This window comes from Loxodonta africana, chromosome 1, assembly GCF_030014295.1.
Source record: "Loxodonta africana isolate mLoxAfr1 chromosome 1, mLoxAfr1.hap2, whole genome shotgun sequence".
NCBI classification, from domain to species: domain Eukaryota; kingdom Metazoa; phylum Chordata; class Mammalia; order Proboscidea; family Elephantidae; genus Loxodonta; species Loxodonta africana.
The window spans coordinates 211,597,003-211,621,195 of NC_087342.1; the positions used below are offsets into that span (position 1 = coordinate 211,597,003).

A 24,193-nucleotide genomic window follows, 5' to 3' on the forward strand; every position below is an offset into this window, starting at 1 on the left:
TCTGCCACAGAGCCACTGGGTGGGTTCAAAGCGCCAGCCTTTATGTTAGCAGCCGAGCACTTAACTGTTTGTGTCCCCACAGCTCCTTAGATTGATATTAAACGGCTTAAGTAACAGACATAGGTAACTTTATTAAAATGAGATGTCAGGTTACTGGCTTTGATTCTTTAGATTTCTGTTTTAGGAAAATAAGGTGAGAAAATGTGATAATGAGATGGCACATGTAGAGATGTCTGGTAGACTACTGAACCCTATACTCAGAAAAATCCTGGTGAGCATATCCCATCATTTAAAGTGCGAGTAGACTGCAAAGCTTATACACATCAATAATTCACAATATTGTGTGAATTGCTCGAATTAGGTCATCAAGTTTGTTTTTTTTTTTTTTTTCCCTGTCATCTTAGGCTAATTTTGGAGAATTATTGACTCGAAGAGGGGCAAGTTGGAATGGACGGGGAAAAGAAGATCATGTTTAAGAGCATGACTTTCTTACAGAGGTCATGGTGGAGCAGGTGGAGAGGTCTGGAGGAGTTGGAGACTGTTAGAGGACAACATGAAGTGTGGCACCCCGAAAATCAGGGAGACACAGTCCAGAACAGCTAGTCAGACATGACCACCATAGAATGCACCTGCCGTGATTCCTGAATTGATATGTGAAGAAACATTTTCAGCCAGGAGAATGACTTAAAGCATTCAGGAAACGTTAAATGAAAACGTCATTATTTCAAGAAATCTTACCATATTTTTAAGGAGTTAGAGCCCGAACATACCAAATGGAAGATTTTATTAATTGTTCATCATTACATTCATTTTAACATTTTGAACCCTGCATGTAAAAGCAACCTCAATAAAACAGTAGTGGTTGATTTTTCTTTTTATTAGCACCATCATACCTCTTTTCTTTTTGTTACAGTTAACAGGAAACCCTAGGGGCATAGTGGTTAAGAGCTACAGCTGCTAACCAAAAGGTCAGCAGTTTGAATCCACCAGGTGTTCCTTGGAAACTCTATGGGGCAGTTCCACCCTGTCCTGTAGGGTCGCTATGAGTCAGAATCGACTCGACGGCAACAGGTATCGAGTAATAGATAATTAACAGATCTATTATAGTTAACATATCTGACATAGATAAAAAAAAAGTGAATTATGAGCAGAGATGAATGTCAGAGTAGTCATTTTTTTTCTTCAAAAGCCAAACTAAAACAAAGAAACAAAACTCCATACATTGAATTGTTACTTTAATTATTGTATCCCAAAGTCTCGACAATGTGTGTACATATTAGTCACAAATATCTACGATACGTATGTCTTAGGAAATGGATTTTAGAACACAGTCATTACTAGAGAATCTTTTCTTTCAGAAAGTGTCGCCAAATTAGACTTTAAAATAGGCACTTATGGCAATGAAAAATAACTAATTTTTTATTAGTTGACTTGTTTACTTAACAAAAACTTCCTGAATACCTACATTGTGCCAGACACTCTGTTAGGTTATAGTAGTACACAGGCAGGTAAGACATATCCTTGCCTTCAACACTGTTGCTGTGCAATGAGGTCGTCAGATGCAAACAATTAGAAAACAACATAGAAGTAGAGTGAAAGACTACAGATTATTATGAATTATTAAAAAGTCTACCGCTAACAGTCCTTGTTGCCTCCTAAGGTAACATCGATTAGCTAAATTATGTCCACCCCACATTAGGAACCACACCGCTTGGTGGATGTGTATACCCATTCTGTCTTTGCCTGGAGAGGTAAACACTTGTATTTACTGTTTTAGGTCATTGCCGTATCATTTATTGCATTGGCAGGGTAGATGTAATAAAGGTAGAAGTTTTCTAAAATGGGCTACTAACTAACCACTCTTCTTCCAGATAAGTCCTAACCCCAAATTGTTGACTAAAGAAGAAGTCTAGTCACTGGCTGGGATTCTTCTTAGTAACTGAGTGAAAGTACTTGCCCCATCAATGTATTTGGCCTTCATTTTCTACCCTAACGGAAGGAGTTGACAGTGTTCCTGGTTTTTGTTCCTGCTGCTGGTGGTGGTGGAGATGGTGGAAAGTGGTTTCTGTTTTTATTTTCATCAGCCACAGAGGTGTTCCCCAGAAACCGTGGGAAAAGCTAATGTGGTTGGTGACACTTGACCCTGGCTGGTTGCTTAGGGTCCCTTCATTGCCTTCCTACTGCCTCCTCTTTCTGGCAGCAGATCCTGGGACAGCTAGTTTTCCTCTTCTTTGGTAGCTGCTTCTACCCACTGTGTCCCTTGATGAAGTGAGGAAACCAGCCTCCTCTGCAGTCTTGCTTTCTATCCTACAAACTGAAGGCTAGTCCTCAGAACCTTTTTTATTCCAGTTTTACAGTTCATCATTCCATGGGAACAGCCACGGTACTAAAATGAAAAATAGAAACATTGAAAAGGTACAGTGCTGACAGCCCTACTATAGAAAGGACTTTGCCTTGTATTCTCCCAGTCCCTTCACAGCAGTAAATGAAGGACTCTGGCTTCTCTTTTAATCCTGAGGGTGGAGCTTCCTCCTGACCTCATGTTAGTGTAAGGATTCTTTTCCCTATGAGGCTGCCACCTGTGCAGAAGGATAGCGTTCCTTTGTCTCAATTGGTTACTTTGCAGTTATAAAGACCTCTGAGTGTGGGATACTTGATTCATTGAGGACATGTTGCCCAGGTATGAACTATTCTGGTTTTGTTTTTGGTTTTCAGTGCTAGAACAGAGAAATCAAAGAAGCTATAGAATATCTTGAGCGTGTCCTAGGGCTATAGCTAGTAGGTCTCGAATTAAACAAGTGGGGCTTGTCTAGCTTGGTGGAAAATGGTGTTAGCAGTTTAGCTCAGTTAGGATAGGATTCTCACCGTGTCTCACAATCCATTGTTACATTTCTACTTTTTTATAAGATTTTGTTGAAGATAAGGACTACATGGCATAGACCAACAAGAACATAGTAAAGTAATGGGAGGTTGCCCAAGCTGTGTTAGTGGTTAATGGAGCATCCCAGGTCAAAAAAAAAAAGCCAGCTAAACCGGAATAATTTGACCAAAGAGAAACTGAACATGCAGGGCACCACCCAGGGCAGGAGGGACTGAGACAGTGTTTGAGGGGACAAGAAGAGCCCTACTTGGCCATCAGAAGGGACATGTGGGTAATGCTTCAAGATGGAGCTGCTGATGGCCCCAGGACAGATTAGCAAATAGAGCATAGGACTTCCAAGAAAAAAAAATTCAGACGTTCATAGACCTGTTGTACATTGTAATTTTATTATCACTTACATCCTTAACTCTTAAATATTTGCCTAAGAGTATGATAGTTGGAATGCTTTTCTCAAGCTAACTATAAACACTATGAAGTGTAGGTTTTACAGAGAAAAAACAGTTTAAAATGTGTCCGCAAGCACAGTCCTATCCTTCAATTGGCAATACAAGTGAAATGGATTATTTTATGTAAGAAAATGTATTATTGAGTTCTGTAATACGTTTTGGGAAACTTTGTGTAGTCTGTGTTCTGACATAAGGCTTCGCTTTGGAAATTAAGTCCGAGGTAAGGACAACCACACAGTTACCATGCAGGTTGGAAACACACTAGGTTGCTTTAGTTTTAGTTTTTAGCTCTGCAGGTAGTCAGCCTCTAAATGGGCAAATGGTAAGAACACGGAACTGACTCCTGGAATTGGAGAGTTGGAATGGAGGCTATTAAGAAAAGGAGGCTTTTCAACAAGTCTGCCCAGGAGTCTGGTGAATGATTATAGTGAGGTGGCGTGTCTTTCTTCTCTGCTCCCACCCTCCTTCTCTATTATCTGTTTTTCTTGTCTATCTCCTCTAATTTGCATGGCATACTTTGAGGTCAGGGACTATCTCTTGGTCATCTCTGCATCCTCATTACTTAGAATAGTGCCTAGCACACTTAGGGAGCCCAAGATATTTATTGAATAAATAAGTAGACATGTTGATTTCTACCAATAAACATTTGGCTATCTCTCAATTAGGAAGACATATATCCTATTCTTACAATTTTCGAACTTAATCCAGCTTTATTTTCTTGACCTTGGGTTGGGCTCAGGGTGGCTTTACTTGATTAATCCTTCTCCCCAAATCCTGTTAGTGCTCCTCATTCAGTTCTTTCTGTATCTAAAAAATTAAACAACAATTTTCATAGCATCTACACCTAAGTGAAATTTTAATACCACTGTTTTAGTAGAGCCTTCGTTTATAACCAAATTTGTATAGGTAGTGTCAAACATTTGGTTAAGATTGTCTTAGGGGGAAGCAATCTTTTTTTATTGATGGACAAATGATATAAAGGATTAATTTTAATTATAAGATGTTCACACCTTATATCCCCCACGTGTCTGTCAATTTGTTGTACTTTGGGGGCTTGCGTGTTGTTGCGATGCTGGAAGCTATGCCACTGGTATTCAGATACCAGCAGGGTCACCCATAGCGGACAGGTTTCAGCTGAGTTTCCAGACTAAGACAGACTAGGTAGAAGGACCTGGCAGTCTACGTCTGAAAAGCATTAGCCAGTGAAAACCTTATGAATAGCAGCGGAACATTGTCTGATACAGTGCTGGAAGATGAGCACCCCAGGTTGGAAGGTACTCAAAAGACTACTGGGGAAGAGCTGCCTTCTCAAAGTAGAATTGACCTTAATGACGTGGATGGAGTAAAGCTTTCGGGACCATCATTTGCTGATGTGGCATGACTCAAAATGAGAAGAAATAGCTGCAAACGTCCATTAATGATGGAAACCTGGAATGTACAAAGTATGAATCTAGGAAAATTGGAAATCATCAAAAATGAAATGGAACACATAAAGATCAATATCCTAGGCATTAGTGAGCTGAAATGGACTGGTATTGGCCATTTGGAATGGGACAGTCGTATGGTCTACTATGCCAGGCATGACATGTTGTCAGGAGACGAACATCATGCCTGATAAAAGTACAGGGTCAATGTAAGAGAGGAAGACCCTCAATGATGTGGATTGACACAGCGGTTGCAGCAGTGGGCTCAATCAAGCATTACGACGATTGTGGGCATGGTGCAGGACCAGGCAGTGTTTCGTTCTGTTGTACATAGGGTCGCTATGAGTCAGAACCAACTTGATAGCACCTAACAACAATGACAATTTAATTCAGACAGAGCAAAGTAATAGTTTATCCAAACATATTACCAATGATGCAGGTGTCTATCACCTAGATTCTGGAAACTAGCATACAAAATTATAGTGATATAAGTGAGCGAAGAGAGGTTTTTTTTTTTTTTTTGATATGTAGAAATGTAGGTGTTTAAAAGTGAAAACTTTCCCCCATCAGTGCAAGCAACAAAATTATGCCACTGGCCCTATCTAGAAACCTCAGGATCTAGTTACTTGAATTTTAGTCTTTGTAAAAGGACTTGAAAATCTGAGGAAACGAAGCTTTACTAGTGGAAACTCCTAAGGAGATGTGATGACATGGGAGGCCTCAGGAAGAGGGGCTGGTTCTGTGTCTGCTGTAGAAGGAATATATTCTGTGATAATTTTCTGGACCATTGAGTTAAAAACTCTTTCTGAAAATTTGGAGATGACTAAAATATACTTATACCATGATAACTTGGAAACATTTTGAATTAATCTTTTGTGTGTTTCAGTTGCTGTGGTTCTTTGTGCTTGGTTGGCTGTGTTTCTTCTAAGAGTGCAACAAAGAGCAAATACTTCCGTTAAATCTCTGATCCCATCCAATATGTGATGGACAGCATGGTTTTATGCAAAACTTCCCTCTGAACACTCATTTGCTTGAACTTGAGCTATAAGTTTTGCTGAATTGGTTAGATTTGCTGAAATGGGTGTTTTATGCCAAATTACATCTCTGAATTTACAGTTAAGTAAAAAGGATTTTCAGAGCACAGGGAAGACCGTTATCTTTTGTGGTCATAGGTGACTACAGCGATGTTCCTTCACCTGTGTTGTTTACTGCTTAAGTCTGCTGTAACACCAGTGTGAACTAGGAGACACGAATCCTGGTGGTGCAGTAGTTAAGTGCTCAGTTGCTATCCGAAAGGTCAGAGTTGGAAGCTACTGGCAGCTCCTCAGGAGAAAAATGTGGCAGACTGCTTCCTTAAAGATTCCCCCCATTGCCATTGAGTTGATTCTGACTCATAGCGACCCTATGAGTAGAACTGCTCCATGGGGTTTCCAAGGCTGAAATCTTTATGGAAGCACACTGCTACATCTTTCTTCTGTAAAGATTACAAACTTGGAAACCCTATGGGGCATTTCTACTCTGTCCTATAGAGTTGCTATGAGTCAGAATCGACTCACATGGCAACAGATTTGGTTTTTTATATAGCATTTAAGAAAAAATTTACTCAATTTAAGACAGTAAATTGAGAAACCTGAAACCAAGTGAAAAGACTTAGAAGGAAGACATCTGACCGTGATTATCAAATGTTTGTGGTGTCTGTTTGATAGTGAACAAGTGAAATAGAATGCCTTACTTTGCCTTTTCCAAGATCTAACCTCCGTTGACAGGAATAAAAAAAACAGAAGGGCAATTTGTAGCTCAGAGAATTCTCACTTAACAACTTCAGCTTGGATGGGGCCCAGAGTCTATAAAATTACACTTTCAGCAGTATGTGAGGATATTAATGCTTGCTTTTGCCAGTTTCAAACAGACACATATGTGTGATATAAAAAACCAAAAACCAGACCCGTTGCCATCGAGTCGATTCTGACTCATAGCAACAATATAGGACAGAGTAGAACTGCCCCACAGAGTTTCCAAGGAGCACCTGGTGGATTTGAACTGCCTACCTTTTGGTTAGCAGCCATAGCACTTAACCACTAAGCCACCAGGGTTTCCATATGTGATATACACATTGGTATTTAACTTTCTAAGATACTTATTATTAGAAATGCCTTTTGAGACCTTAGACTGTATATATAGGTGTATTAGTGTGGAATACCATGATTCTGCAGAACTGACTCCATATTTCTTTGTCTCTTTAACTCATCCATTCATTCCTCTTTCTTTTTTTGAAGTATAACATAAATACTGTATAGTGCACACATAAGAATAGAACACATCTATGTAGTAACCACCTAGATCAAGTCTTCAAACATCATTAGCACCCCAGGAGCTCCCCCAAAGATAACCACTGCTCTGATTCCTATCACTATAAGTCAGGGCTGCCTTTCTTGAACCCTACAGAAATGGAGTCATGCAGTTTATATATATGTGTATATATATATATAATTTTTTTTCTCTAGCTTCTTTTGCTCAGAATTATGTCTGTGAAGTTCATTCATGTGGTTGTTTATAGTAATGTTCTTTTTCATTGCTGCATAGGACTTCATTCTGTGAATTAAAAAATTTATTTTTCATTTTATTACTGATATACTTTTGGGTTACCTCCAGCTTGCAGCTCTTAAGAATAATGCTTCTATGAACATGCTTGTGAGTGTTTTTTTGGTTCACATTTAAGCTGGGTCATAGACTACACATATGTTCAGCTTAGTAGAAACTGCCAAACAGTTTGCCAAAGTGGTTGTAACAATTTACATTCCCTTCAACATTGTTTAAGAGCTCTAGTTTTTCTGTATTCTCACCAATACTTTGTAGTGTCAAGGTTTTTTCTTATTTATTGTATTTTAGGTATTCTGGTAGGTCAAGGTTTTTTCTTATTTACTGTATTTTAGCTATTCTGGTAGGTATACAGTAATATTTCATTGTTGTTTCAATTTGTATGTCTCTGATCACTAATATTCTTAAACATTTTTTGATTGTTGGCTGTTTGAACAGCCTCTATTATTAAATGTTAAAGTCTTTTGTCCTTTTTTTTTTTTTTTTAATAACGTGGTCTTTCACTTACTGATCTGTAAAAGGCTATTTTTTATGTATGAGCCTTTTTCAGATATATTACAAATATGTTTTCCATCTTTATGGCTTATCGTTTCACTCTGTATGATGTCTGTTGATGAACTGATGTTCTTACTTTCAATTAAGCCAAATTTATTTATCTTTTCTTTTATAATAAGTTCTTTTAAGAAATAATTACCTAATGCAAGGTCAGAAACCCTGGTGGCATAGTGGTTAAATGCTATGGCTCTTAACTAAGAGGTTGGCAGTTCGAATCTGCCAGGCACTCCTTGGAAGCACTACGGGGCAGTTCTGCCCTGTCCTATAGGGTTGCTATGGGTCGGAATCGACTCGATGGCAGTGGGTTTGGTTCTGGTTTTGGTTAATGCAAGGTCATTATGACATTCTCCTATGTTATCTTCTAGGAGCTTTATCATTTTATCTTTCACATTTATGATCCCTCTGGTAGGGATTTTTGTGTATGGCTTGAGGTGGGGATCAGGATAATTTTTTTCTCATTTGGATAATCCATTCTTTTCCCAATGAATGGGGGTGGAAACTTTGCTGTAAGTCATGTGAACATTTATGTGTGTGTCTGTGGACTCTGTTCAGCTCCATTGACCTATTTATATTGCCTTGCACCAATACCACGCTTAGTTACTGTAATTATAAACTAAACCTTGATATCTGATAGTGTAAATCCTCCAATTTTGTTGTTTTTCAAGATTGTCTTGACTATTCTTGGTCTTTTGCATTTCCACTTAATTTTAGAATTGGCTTGTCAAATCTCACATTCAAAAAATTAGGTTATTAATTGGGGTAACACTGAATCTATAATCAATTTAGGAGAACTGGTGTTTTACAATATTGGATCTCCCAGGAACACAGTATATTCATCTATTTCTTTAGATCTTCTTTAACCTTATTTTAGTAAAGTTTTGTGGTTTTCTGTGTGGAGGCCATGCATATTTTTCATTACATCTATTCCTAGTTAGGGACTGCTTTTTAGTAAAGAGCTGATTCTAGGCTAGATAGGAGCAAAATCTTCCTTTATACTCATACCCTTAAACAAAGCATTACAGAGAAATTCTATTTTGAAACTGGAGAAAGGAAGTGCCCTTGCACCTGGAGGAGGAGGTGTCTTTTTTTGTCTTGTTGGCTTGAGGTAGGTGAGATGCTATATGTCTTGTCCAGATGGAATCTTTGGAATATGCTTAAAAGCAGCAGATGTGTGTGGGACGAATGGCAGAGTATATTGAGAAGCAGACTTACTTAATGCCTTAGGTAATTACACAGTTGAATGAAGAAACCAATGCATATTTAAAGAATCTGAAGCGCGTTCATTGATGCAAAACAATTGACCATTCTAAACAAATAGATTATGCCCTAGACCTACCTTCCTAAATCTTTGACTTATCTTCACTAAGCAATCCCCAGAAAGTAAAAGTTTTGAAACTATTGATTAAAATATTATCAGGGTGATTGGGTTAGGGAAAAATTTGTTGCATTTGCCATCAAGTGTATTTCTCATTAAATTAAAAAAAAAGTCAGAAGTTCATAAATCATACATGAATCAGTGTATTTTTCTTCCATTTCCCATTTGTGCTTTGGAAAAAAATACTTCCTACTCACTGATTTCAGTATCTCATCTCCAATTCATTTCTCACACTGCCTTCTGACTTATCAAGTACATTGAAACCGCTCTCACCAAGACACAAAGACCTCCTAGTTGCCTGATCCAGTAGAAAAAGATTTCATTTTTCCAGCTTCTGTTCAACACTTGAGGTAATTGAAATGCTCCTCCTCCATTAAACTATTCTTTCTTGGCTACTTTGACATTTATTATCCTCTACTGGTCTTCCTCCCATCTCTCTGACAGTCTTTCTCAAACCATTTTACATGCACTCTACCTTCCATAAATGTTGGTGTTCCACAAGCCCAGCTCAAATGCCTAGCTCCAGACTGAGCTCTTATTTGGATGGAACTTGTTCACTCCCATGGGTTCACTGACAAGCAAGTACTCTGAAGTCTTTGAAAACTGTTTTTGAAATAGCCTAGACTACAAACAGATATATCCAACTATCTGCCCAACCTCTCGATTTAAATGACAAAAAGGAACCTCACACTTAACACGTCAACATTTATTTCCTTTTTAACATGTTCCATATCTTGATGAATGGCACCCTTTCCACTAGGCCTGAAACAAGTATGTGGTTATTGACTCTTTTTTCTCCTTTAACACCCCATATCCAGTGACAACATCCTGGCTGTCTTCCTCCTTAATATTTTTCCAGTCCTGGCCTTCTGTATATCCATTCTCTCTTTTTTTGGTTCCCACATAATCTCACAGTTTTATACTTAAACAGTGATATTGTCACCCTATAATCCTACAACCGGTTATCTGCTCTCAGGGTGATCTTTTCTCAAAATTTGCTATTTCTCCATTTAAACTTCTACAGCGGTTCAATTTTTCCCTCAGGATAAAGGCCAAACTCCTTAACATGGCATAAAAAAATCTTGTCATAATTGAGACTCTCTGCTTCTCCAGTCTCATCTCTTGACACTGCTCCTTTTTCAGCACATATGCTTGTTACACAGAACTACTTGTAGTTCTTCCATCACATTGTACCTTCCCATTATAATTTCTGTTGTTTCTGCCCAGACCAGCCACACTGCCCTCCTTATACATCACCTTCCTTCTGTGCACTGGCTCTTACTCAGTCTCCAAAACTCAACTCAGATATGACATGCTGTAGGAAAAACCTCTTCTCATCCCTTGTTCTCCCCACCTGTATGGATTATACCATATTATAAGTGTTTGTTTATCTTTGTCACCCCTGTTCTGAACTTCTTGAAGACAAGGAACTTGTCCTTCATGTTTGTGTCCTGCTTCCATGGGTGCTTTTATAAATGTGCATTGTGTTAGGCTCTGGGGATGCAAAGATGAATAAAACATCATCTCTACCCATGGGACTCTCAAAGCATAGAAAGTGAGACAGGAACATCAACAGATAATTACTGTGCAATTTGATGAGTGTAGCATTACAGGTATTTTAAAAGCATGGAAGAAGGAGCACCTGATTCTGGGTCTGGGAGAGTTCTATTTAAGTGTACACAGGGATCCCTAGAGAAATGATGCATGGAGAGGTAATCCTCCAAGTAAAGATAATCTCCAGGAAAATTCCTAGCAACCCCAGAGCCAGTTTTACCAGTCAATCTCCAGGGAGTGTACACTTAGCTCTCCAGACACAGAGGTTGTGTGGGAGCGAAAATATTAACAAGCGGTACCTGAACAAGTAAACAAACATTGTGTGGTTTGATAGGAGAGATATAAGCATTTGACATCATTTTAGGATGCTTAGTTGAGATTTAAAAGAATCAGCACCTTGTTTTGTGTGCCTAGGAGCTCCCTTGCAAAAAATTCTAACTTTGAGATCAGAGTTTCGTCCACCCTGACTTTGTCTGAAATGCTTGCCTATGTGGTGAATAAAGAGAATCTAAAACCTTGAAAAGCTCAATCTAGTTATTTTACAGATACCATGTTGCCTGAAAGGTATCCAGCAGAATAGGATCGTTACATTTTGGCTTCCCTCCTTCGATATCCAGGAGGACACACTTAGTGGTTGAAGGTTATTCCACAGGTATCCTCCTAGGCCTTGAGGGCAATGGCCAGAGTCTTAGGCAGTTTAGGATGAATTGATATTGTAGCAGTCGAAGAGGGTCAGAGACTAATTCATCTGGACTGAGGTCATCTATCTTTTACATAGGATTGTCTAGAGTAGGGGTTTATAACTGGTGGCCCATAGACTCTAAGGACCATGAATGAGGTTCAGGGGACTTGGAGAGTCCCTAAAATTGAATGCAAAATTGAGTGTTTGTGCATATGAGGCCATAGCTTCATCATATTCTCAAAGTTCTTATAACTCAAAGGTGTCAATATAAAATCTTGGCACCAAAGGTAGATATGGTCACTTCAGCTATACTCTGTCAAGGAGAGAGCTGAGCCAGGCTTCAAAGGATAAATAATAGTTTTCTACCCCAACCCCAGTTTTCTAGTAGACAAGAATTAGAAAAACATTCCAGGTTGAGGTAAAAAGCATTTACAAACTAAAGACATGAATTAGTTGTCAGTTTGTGGGAAAATGATAGTGGTTTGGAATGGTAAAAAATAAACAAATAAATAAACTTGAGTACATAGGAAGACATATGCTGGGGAATCAGCATGTATGCTTCCACAATAGATTAACATGTCTACAGTTCCTTTCCAGAAACTAGCCCAGGCTGTAGATAGTCACAATTTTAAAGAATTTTTTAAATTATCCTTTTTCCCCCAAACTGATTCAATAGATGTATCTCTCACACTGTGAGAAATTCTGGAATGACCTTTTGAATCATTGGTGGATTTTCTTAGAAAAGGGAAACACCATAACCATTTTGTTAACCTAATCTGATCGTAAACAAAATTCCAAACTAACAACTAACCCAAACACATGGGTTACTATTTCAACCATCTCATGGTCCTGAACAGCAGCAAAGTTAGTAGAAAAGTATATCCAGAAGCTTGAGCTATCAAAACATATCCATTTTTGAAATCTCATAAGGGTACAAGATTTAATGCTGGATTTTTTTGTTGTTGTTGTTTGTCTCCTAAAAACCAACATGACTGGTTTAAAATAATGCTAGATAATTCCCAAGGGAAAATTCTGCAAGAACCTTTTACATAGTGAGTTTACTGCCTCAGCTTGCTGTTTTTGTTACAAGTTTTCAACAATTTCTCAGAAATATGAATGGAAAAAACTCCTCTGAGTTCACTTTAAAATACGTGGGAAAGAAAATGGGCGAAGCGGGGAGTGGCAGCAGGGAGAGAAAGAAAATATGAGCAAACATGAGGTGGGTACTCTTTTAATTTTATTAACAATTAGACACTGTGAATTATGACTAGAATAAAATGTTCAAGTTGTAAATGTGTAATTTACACTTGAAAATTGTCAGTTAATCTAAGATAACATTTTCAGTGAATGTCAAGAACAGATACTTGAACAACAGAGCACAGTTACCATCATCAGCAAAGACCAATGCCTAGAAAAGGGCATTCTGGTTGGTAAGGTCAGAGGGTCAGCAAAAATGAGGGAAACTCTCTGTGAGATGGATTGACAAAACAACCACAACAATGACTGCAAACATGCCAATAATCATGAAGATGGCGCAGGACTGGGCAACATTTTGTTCTGTTATATATAGTCACCAGGAGTCAGAGTTGCCTTGACAGCAACTAACAACAACAACATGGTATACTGTATACCATTATAGTATTATGATTGTCAGTTGTTTAAAGTATCCAGCTACATGCTTTATTTTTAGACCATTATTTCTTTGTGTACATAGGTTATGTAAATTTGGGATCATGCTGAGTATAATATGTTTCTTTGTCCCTCTATTTCTTCATCTGCAAAACAGGGATTATTGGAGTACCTAGTTTATAGTATTTGTGAGGATTAAATGAGATGGGTAAGAATTAAGTAAATCTGTAAGTGAATGTGGAGAAATGTAATAGAAGGCTGTGAGTTTCAGAGTCAAAATATTCGCATTTTTTTACCCATGGGAGGCAAGACAAATATGTTGTTATGTCTGTTATTTTTGTATTTAAAAGAAGCTTTTGTGTGATGAAATAAAAACATTGCATTGAAGTCAAGAGGCCTACTTTGCTGACTGATATAGGAATATATACCAGCTTGAGGAAATCACTCTACCTCTGCTTATTACAGATGCACAGTTGGTAAAATGGTCATATAAAGCCTCTCTTTTAGGACTTTGTTGGCAGTTAAATAAGATTGTGCCTGAGAGGCACCAAGTAAAGACCCTGGCACATAGTCAGCACTTGTAAGTGACTATAATGTTACTGACCATATATATAATTTGTGTAAGCAACATCACAATAAATGGAGAAAAGATTGAAGTTGTCAAGGATTTCATTTTACTTGGATCCACAATCAATGCCCATGGAAGCAGCAGTCGAGAAATCAAACAACTATTGCATTGGGCAAATCTGCCACCAAAGACCTCTTTAAAGTGTTGAAAAGATGTCACTTTAAGGACTGACACATACCACGGTATTTTCAATTGCCTCACATATATGCAAAAGCTGGACAGTGAATAAGGAAGACCAAAGAAGAATTGATGTCTTTGAGTTATAGTGTTAGCAAAGAATATTGAATATACCATGGACTGTTAGAAGAATCAACAAGTCTGTCTTGGAAGAAGTACAGCCAGAGTGCTCCTTAGAAGTGAGGATGGCAAAACTTCATCTCATGTACTTTGGACATGTTATTAGGAGAGACCAGTCCCTGGAGAAGGACATCATGCTTGGTAACGTTGAGGATCAAGGAAAAAGAGGAAAACCCTCAATGAAATGGATTGACACAGTGGGTGCAACAGTGAGCTCAAACATAGCAATGATTGTGAGGATGGCACAGGACTGGGCAGTGTTGAACATAGGGTCAGCATTCTGTTGAGCATAAGGTCACTATGAGTCAGAACCATCTTGATGGTACTTGACAACAACAATGGAGCCCTGGTGGTGCAGTGATTAAGAGCTACGGCTGCTAACCAAAAGGTTGGCAATTCAAATCCACTGGTGGCTTGTGGATTTGAACTGCCGGCCTTTTGGTTAGCAGCTGAACTCTTAACCACTATGCCACCAGGGCTCCTTCTATCTTAAAAAAAAAAAATTATCCTTAGAGATCATTTATTGAGCTCTTCCTATGAGTCATTCACTGGTAGATATTTGGGATTGAAAGTAATGATAAAGCCAGGCTCAGCTTCTCAGATGATAAGAATGTGGAGTGTATAAGATGATAAGAATGTGTGGTAGAAAAGAGTGTGAGATTTAAGTCAAAGGATGTTGGTTCACGTTCAGGCTTCAAAACATATTTGCTGAATGACTTTGAGCAAGGCAGGGCCCTGTTTTCTAAGAAAGAAAATGAGAAGACTTAAAATTCAGTTATTCACTCATTGATCTGGTGAATATTTATTGTCTGCCAGGGACTTAGCAGTGAAGAAAATATACAAAAGCGCATGCCCTAATGGAGCTTAGATTCTAGTGCAGGGGTGAAGGTATAAAAACTGCTCTGGTGAAGAAAAAAAAAGTCAAGAAAGATGAGTTAGGAATGTTAGGGAGGAGTTCCAATTTTAGGGAGCGTGATGGGAAAGTCTCACCACCAGCTGGAGTTTGAATGAGGATCTGAAGGAAGTGAGGGAGTAACTTGAGAAATAGCAAGTACAAAGGTCCCAACCTGGGAGACCAGTGGGACCGGAGCAGAGTGAGTGAGAGGGCTAATGGTAGGGACAGAGGAGGGCCCTTGGGACATGTGGTCAAGGACTTTGGCTTTTATTAGGCATGAGACAGGAAACGATTGGAGGATTTTGAGCAGAGTGACACAATATGACTTTTGACAGCATCACTCCAATTGCTGTATAGCATAAGTTGAAGGGAAGCAGAAAAGTAGGGTGACCAGATGGAGGACAACCATTCAAGTAAGAGATGGTGGTGGCTTGAACCAGTGAGGTAGTAGTAGAAGTGACACAAAGTGTCAGATTCAGAAGATTATTTAAGATAGAGCCAACAGGATTTGTTAATGAATTGTATTAGGAAGCTTTTGGGAATGCATAACTATAAGGTTGGAGTGGCCATCAACTGAAATGAGGGTCACTATGGGAGAAGCAGATTTGTTGGGAACATGAGGACTTCAATTTTGGATCTCTCGAGTTTGAGATAGTAGTCCCTAGGTGGTGCAAATGGTTCAGCTCAGGGCTACTAACCAAAATGTTGGCAATTCAAGTCTACCCAAAGGTGCCTCATAAGAAGGGCCTGGTAATGTAATTCTGAAAGGTCACAACCTTGAAAACCCTATGAAGTGCAGTTCTACTCTGCACATATGGGGTCACCATGAATTGGAATCAACTTGACAGCAACTGAAAAAGAAAAAAAAGTTTCAGGTGCCTATTTGGCATTTCATTTAAAACTTCGTGTAAGTGGTATCATGATTGTTCAGTTCTCTGTAACTTGCTTTTATTGTTGAACATTATGCTTGTTTGATTCATCCATGCTGATACATGTAACTTAAGACAATTTGTTTCACTGCTGTATGATATTCTTTTAATACTTCTATTTATCCATTGTTCAGTCTGTGCGCATGAAAATTATTTCCTATTTTTTTTCATTACAGACAGTTCCGGTATGAACAGAAAAGGCATGGTAAAGATTGGCTGATTTTCAGCACACATTTAAAATTGAGTTTTGGCCATTCACTTCAGCCTTCTCTAACACAGTTATAACAAATTAGTAGCAAATTAGACCACTTTGATTTTTCTACCATATATTAAGTGTTAAGATAATGTTAAGTGTTAAGATAATGTCTCTATCAGCTTCAGAAACTAATTAAATGGACAAAAGTCAGGAGATTGTCGGTCTGAAATATTTTTAAAGATGTATATTTTTCATTGATTCTTCTGCATCTCATAAGAATAACTGAAATACCTATTAAAAATTAATGCATACTCAGCCATAAAGAGAAATGAAGCCCTGATGCATGCCACAACATGGATGAACCTTGAAAACACCCTGAGCAAAATAAGTCAGTCGCAAAGGACAAATACTGTATGATCTCACTTAAGTGAAATAAGCAAATATATAAAAACCAAAGATGGTTAGTGGTTACCAGGAGTAGGAGGGAGGGGGAAAGAGGAAGTTTTTGCTTAGGGAGAATTGAGTTTATATTAATGGTGGTGAAATGATTTGGAAAAAGAGCCCTGGTGGCACAAAGGTGGTTGAAACCCACCCAGTGGCTCTGCGGGAGAAGACCTGGCGATCTACTCCCGTAAAGATTGCAGCCAAGAAAACATTATGGACAATTCTACTCTGTCACGTGGGGTTACTATGAGTCAGAATTGGCTCTAGGGCACACAACAGTAACAACAGCAATGATTTGGAAAAGGATAGTGATAACGATTGCACACCATGAAAATGTAATCAATGTCGCTGAATTATACATGGAGAAATTGTTAAGTTGGCCAGTGTTTTGTTGTGTATATTTTCACCACAATAAAAATAAACAAATAGTTAGAAATAGAACTACCATACAACCCAGATATCCCACTCCGCGGAATATACCCTAGAGAAATAAGAGCCTTTACACGAACAGATATATGCGTACCCATGTTTATTGCAGCTCTGTTTACAACAGCAAAAAGCTTGAAGCAACCAAGGTGTCCATCAACGGATGAATGGTTAAATAAATTATGGTATATTCACACAATGGAATACTACGCATCAATAAAGAACAGTGATGAATCTGTGAAACATTTCATAACATGGAGGAACCTGGAAGGCATTATGCTCAGTGAAATTAGTCAGTTGCAAAAGGACAAATATTGTATAAGACCACTATTATAAGATCTTGAGAAATAGTATAAACTGAAAAGAACACATTCTTTTGTGGTTACAAGGTGGGGGAGGGTGGGAGAGGGTTTTTTACTGATTAGTTAGTAGATAAGAACTACTTTAGGTGAAGGGAAGGACAATACTCAATACATGGAAGGTCAGCTCAACTGGACTGGACCAAAAGCAAAGAAGTTTCTGGGATAAACTGAATGCTTTGAAGGTCAGTGGAGCAAGGGTGGGGGTTTGGGGACTATGGCTTAAGGGGACTTCTAAGTCAATTGGCAAAATAAATTCTATTATGAAAACATTCTGCATCCCACTTTGAAGTGTGGCATCTGGGGTCTTAAATGCTAACAAGCAGCCATCTAAGATGCATCAATTGGTCTCAACCCACCTGGATCAAAGGAGAATGAAGAACACCAAGGTCACATGATAACTATGAGCCCAAGAGACACAAAGGGCCACGTGAACTAGAGACTTACATCATCCTGAGACCAGAAAAACTAGATGGTGCCTGGCCATAACCAATGACTGCCCTGACAGGGAGCACAACAGAGAACCCTTGAGGGAGCAGGAGAACAGTGGGATGCAGACCCCAAATTCTCATAAAAAGACCAGACTTGATGGTCTGACTGAGACTAGAAGAATCCCGGCAGTCATGGTCCCCAAACCTTCTGTTGGCCCAGGGCAGGAACCATTCCCGAAGACAACTCATCAGACATGGAAGGTACTGGACTGTGGGTTGGAGAGAGATGCTGATGAAGAGTGAGCTACGTGTATCAGGTGGACACTTGAGACTGTGTTGGCATCTCCTGTCTGGAGGGGAGATAGGAGGGTAGAGAGGGTTAGAAACTGGCAAAACAGTCACGAAAGGAGAGACTGGAAGGAGGGAGCGGGCTGACTCATTAGGGGGAGAGTAAATAGGAGTATGTAGTAAGGTGTATATAAGCTTACATGTGACAGACTGACTTGATTTGTAAACTTTCACTTAAAGCACAATAAAAATTATTTAAAAAATATATAAAAAGAAAAAAATAGATACACAAAAAATAATGCAGTCATGGTGAATTCAATGAAATAATACAGATTGCCTCTCTGCTCCGAATTTACCCTTCAATACCTGCTCTTAGATAATGGACTGGACATTTTAAGTATTTCTTCTTAACAGTGAGGATGATATTGCTCTTTCTTAATAGAGGGCATTGAAGGACATAGCAGGGGGAAAGGACTCCTTTTGCTGTCTGCCTGCTGCACCATTGGTCAGTGGTGTGAGTATGAAGACATCTAGTATTGCTCTGCCCTAGCCACACACGCAGAATGTGCAGCCCCTGAGTGACCTCACAGCCCCATTCAGGCCTTGTGACCCTACCCAACAAGGACACCACACACTCCAGACCTCCTGCCCACAGTGGTACCATGACTTCTGTGTATCTGCCCATCAGTGGCTGCTCTCCTGCACCTAGGAGGGATGCTTTCTGCTTACCCAGTGGCTGTGAACCAGATATGACCCAGGGAGCCCAGAAAACTTCTTTGCCATCCAGTAGGCTGCAACCACACTTTTGCAATGAGGGCTGAAGCTCCTTCTTGGGGAGGAGTTCCCTTCAAGTTTTTTCTCCTCTGGTGCTGTCCTTTGAGCCCTAGGCCACCTTTTAGAGTTCTCTTTACATCTTATATTTACTCTCCTACCATAGCTTAATGATTTCTTTATATCAAACTTCCCGTTTTTTAAAAAGATTAAGAAAGTCTATTCTAAAACCTAACATAAATTTACAGTTCATTGTTCTAAATGTCCCTGTCTTTAAAGTAGAAGAAAATCATGTTACACTTTAGTTATGACTCAAAATTATATCTATTAAACTACTTTCAATCTATAAGAAAAAGTTGTTCCTTAATAGAAACTTAGGTTAAGAAAAGAATGGCAGTATTTATTTTGTTTTCTTGAACTAGGTGTATTTCTTAGTTCCTTATGTAATAAATAACTGGACCACTTCTCCTCCTCCTCATCACCTCCTTCCTCTCCTTCTCCTCCATCTTGCTCTTGTTCTCCTCCTCCTCTTTCTTATTCTTCTTGTAATTTCATGCTAGTCTAAACGGTTGAAGCATATACTTAACTCCGTTCCCACTCCAAGTCCTATATTCTAGATACCAGGAGGCGTACTTAAGACTGTTCATAGGTATACACATCTTCAACTTTATTAGATAATGCCATTATTTTCCAAAGTAATTGAACTAATATATAGTCCCACTAGCATTGTTGCCACTCAAGTTTGGTGGTTGGACACTTCTAGCAATAGCTTCATACTTTGTCAAAGTACAAGGACTTTGGGCTTGTATAAATACTCTTAATCTAACCCACCCAGTGCCGTCGAGTCGATTCTGACTCATCTAGAGGTGAATATTATGGGTTCGTAGATGAAATAGCAGACCAAATAAATGTAAAGAATGGTTCATTTTATTTTATTTTTAGGCTGTATACCAATTAGGAAACCCTGGTGGTACACTGGTTAAGAGCTACGGTTGCCAACCAAAGACGTCGGCAGTTCGAATCCACCAGGCGCTCCTTGGAAACTCTATGGGGCAGTTCTACTCTGTGCTATAGCGGCGTCACTATGAGTCATAATCGGTTTTTATATGGGTTTTTATACCAGTTAACTCCAAAATGGTATATTAGAAAAGTTAATATGGCAAAACAATGACCAGTTTGAGTTAATAATAGCAATATTGTCTGATAATGAGTAAGAACTTATTGGAAGCTTTTGTCCTGAAGATCCTATTTTGGAAGGCAGAAGTCAGCATTTAGAAATAGAGAAATACCACCATGATTATTTTAACTGTTCAGTTCTCTGCCAAGTATTTATTTGCAATTGCATAAGCATAGCCTTCATGTAGACTCAATGGTAGACCATAATCAATATATTTATAAATATTTAAAATAGCAGCCTCTAAGCACACACAGGGACTATGCCTTTGTAATTTACTTTATCAACACAATTTCACCTGCATATATATGCTCTTAATACACGTAATTTAGTTGATTATATGTAGATTGTGCATAGCATATATGATTATCTGATTCTATATCATCTCATCAGTTAAGTTCTGATCTGATCTGATCCTAATTCGGATCAAATTCCTTTATTTAAGTTTCAAATTTATCTAGTTCTTTAATGATTATTTTGGGTACTTAAATCATCCTCTACTGAGGTAAATTGTTACTGTGAGTAAAAATTTGTAGCATATAATACATTTTATAATGTTAGGAAGGTTGTATTCTTTCCATCCTTTGGTCCCCCCAACATTCACATCCTTGCCATGTGTAAAACACATTCACCACATAATATCGTCCCAAAAGTCTTAAATCAACTCCAAGTGCAAATTCCATCCTGGGGCAAAATTCCTCTTCACCTGTGAAATCTAGAATACAAGTTATCTGCTTCCAAGGTACAATGGTGGAACAGGCACAAGGTAGACATTTCCATTACAAATGGGGGAAATTGGAGGGAAAGAAGGGATAACAGGCACCAAGCAAGTCCAGAATCCAGCAGAACATATTACCTTAGCTCTCAAGGCTTGAAAATAATCCTCTGTTCTCTGAGACCATTTAGACAATGGGCCTACTCTCCAGACTCTGGGTGTTGGGCACACTGTCTGGATTCTGGGTGGAGGCCCCTCTACCCTGAGCTTTGGCTCCTCTTTCCAGACCCACTGGGACAGTAAGTCTGCTCCCTCAGATTTGGGCAGTCCCATTCTCCTAGTCTGTCTCAGTGGCAACCCTACCCCCACGGCCCCTGGCAGGCCATACTTCTGCCCTTTGGGCATGGCAGCCTCACCTCTTCAGCTTTGGCCGGTGGATCTGGCCTCATCACCCTGACACGTGTGAACAGCAGCCCTGTACTCCGGAACCGAGTTTGTGAAGACCTGACTTTTTGAAACCTAGGAGCCTGTGGCCCCACCCTTTGAAACCCAGCAGGCTTTAGTTCCACCATTTGAGACCCCAGAAGATGTGGCCCAGCCTTCAAGACTGAGACAGCTCTGCTTCCTGTGCTCCTTGTCTCTTTAGCTTCTGCTTCCTAGTTCCTTGGCCTTTCAGCTCCTTGGGCCTCTTGGGCTGGCCTGGCCTCTGCCCTGCTTGAGCATGTGTTACAAAGCTCTTTAGCTCTGCCAAAAAGTGCCTGGAGATACCCGCTCTGCCAGTAAACCTCAGCCTGAAGGCACTGAGCTCTCTCGCTCCATGCGTCGCCCCGCCTAGGTCCGCCTAGCTCCATAAATCCCTGGAAGCATCCCATACCACTAGGAAGTCTCCTGCTGGAAAGCACTTAGCTCTCATTCCATGGATTGGCTCCCACACTTTCTCACACAGGTCTCCTTGGTCTGCTGTTGCCATTTCTCTGCTGCGGCTTCTCTGGTGTTACAGCTGGCCTTTTCCATCTCTGTTGTTACAGCTCTCCTCACTTCATTCTTAGCCCTCGTCAGAATTGCCTTTTATGTACATAATTCTGCCAACAGTCTCTTTAAGGCAACCTAAGCTTTTTACTATTAGGCCTCTTAAAACTCTTCCGGCATCTGCCCATTACTGAATTCCAAAACCTCTTCCACATTGTAGGTATCTGTTAGAGCAGCACCCCACTCCTGATATGAAATGCTGTCTTAGCTATTTAGTGCTGCTTAGTTATCTAGTTATCTAAAGCCATACCACAAGTGGATAGATTTAACAAACAGAAGTTTATTCTCTCACATTTTAGGAAGCTAGAAGTCTGAATTCAGGACGCCAGCTCCAGGAGAAGGCTTTCTCTCTCTGTTGGCTTTGGGGAAAGGTCCTTTTTACCAATCTTCCCCTGGTCTAGGTGCTTTTCAGCACAGAGACTCCAAGTGCACAGGATGTGTTCTGTTCCTGCTTCCTCTTTCTTGGTGGTAATGAGGCCCCTCTCTTCTCTGTTCACTTCCATCTTTTATACCTCAAAAGAGATTGACTCAAGATACAGCCTAATCCTGTAGATTGTGTCCTGCTCATTAATGTAACTGCCTCTAAGCTTGCCTCATTAACATCATAGAAGTTAGTATTTACAACACATATGATAATTACATCAGATCACAAAATGGTGGACAACCACACAATACTGAGAATCATGGCCTAGGCAAGTTGACACACATTTTTGGTGGACACAATTCAATCCATAACAAATAAACTGATGGTATGTTTAGTTCAGTGTTTAAAAAGGATTCACACAAATATTAATAGTTAAAAAAAAAAAAAAAAACCAACTTTAAGCCTACACAATTTTTGAGTAACTCACACTATCAGTATAGGCCCCACCATGTAGCTGTCAAAGCTCAGTCAGAACCCCCAGGGGGAATTTTTTTTACCATTATTAGTTCTCCATTCTTTCCAGAGAATGGAGTCTCTGGAAAAGTCCCTGCTGTACTCTTACCAGTTTGTTGATGGAACATGGCATGATTGTACCCATTACTTTGTGAAGCATATCCAATGCCTTCTTTAGATGACTGTTCTTCTTGCTAATCATGTATGGAAAACGATTATGTGATACTGTAATGAGTTTGGTTGACAAGCCCTCCTTCCCAAAGCAGCTTACCTAAGTGCATTATTTCTGACTGAAAAGCTTATTTCTTTTTTTTCCTGTCTGAAAGGATTGCTTGCCAGTAGTGACTTATGGCTTACTTCATCGATTCAGTAATGAGATAGAGCAGTATGAGGTAAATGTCTGTGCACATGGGCATGGATTCTAAATCACATTCTGAAACCACCAGCTTGATGATGCAGCTCGTCCATCTCTTCACAAATGTTTGCGGTGAAGGGTCATTGAAAAGGCTTGGGCCTAAAGCTCATCACTTAAATGACAAATTTAGAAAAAATAGTGCTGCAGTCATTAGCTTGAGTGAACCATATTTGCTTGTCCAGGTTGCCCCCCTCCCCCAAGAGTAGTAAGGGCTAATTCACCACGTGGTACGTCTGATGGATATTGTCTCGGTGGATGAGGGAGGCACAGTGAGCCTGTGGTACTTCTAAATGCATTCATTTCTATACAGAGTAGCATTCAAACATGTAACTGATCTTGGACTTCCATGGTGGGAGAATTGTTCTGGGATGTTCAGATATCTCAGGCAAGGAAGTCACTGGAAACAAACACAGAGGAAATCCTTGCAGAATCCAGTCTTCTGCATTCATATCTGAGTCACTGTCTCATGGTGCTGAAAGATCTTTGGCATTTGCCCATAATCTCGATAACAGGGAGGATTAGTGCACTATTAAAAAGTAAGATATTTGTGGAATGGAGGGAAATCCCTTGAAGACTGTTTCATGACATTGTTGTTTTACTAATCTTATATTCTTTCCACCTGTTGTTTAACTCCTTCAGCCACATTCACTCTTTATTGAACATATATTGCCATGGGTTGGGTTCCGCTAAGAACTGCACTGAAAGTTTTATGAACCGAAAACAAAATAGCTTTTTATGCTGTACAGTGTGATGTGGTACATGACTATAGGGGAGTTACAGGAAGGCCTCAAGCTCATACCATTCCTCCAAATGTGTTACCTTTCTACATGGGAGAAATTAGATACATATACATGCATATGCGTACTCACTTGTGTGTGTGTATATACATGTATTTATATGTGTGTGTATATATATGTATACACACACATATACATATACCATAAAAAAAAAAAAAAACCTATTGCTGTCGAGTTGATTCTGACTCATAGTGATCCTATAGGACAGAGTAGAACTGCCCTGTAGGGTTTCCAAGGAGCAGCTGGTGGATTCAAACTGCCAACTCTTTGGTTAGCAACCATAACTCTTAACCACTGCACCACCAGGGCTCCTCATACACACATACATGTTTTCGTATGTGCGTGTGTGTATATATATGTAACCAAACCTGATTCCGA

At 39.4% G+C, this 24,193-nt stretch overlaps 1 protein-coding gene across 6 annotated transcripts in view; it reads left to right on the forward strand.

The window, feature by feature from the left end:
* AIG1 (androgen induced 1) overlaps positions 1 to 24,193 on the forward strand; it is a 297,796-nt gene that overhangs the window by 23,219 nt on the left and 250,384 nt on the right. The window contains exon 2 of one of the 6 annotated variants that reach the window (XM_064291606.1): positions 405 to 7,768. The exons of the other annotated variants lie outside the window; for them this stretch is intronic. Within the exon in view, the coding sequence (XP_064147676.1) occupies positions 405 to 476 (72 nt within the window). The 3' untranslated portion in view covers positions 477 to 7,768. Of the gene's footprint in view, positions 1 to 404; positions 7,769 to 24,193 lie in introns of those variants that run through there. 6 annotated transcript variants of the gene reach the window in all.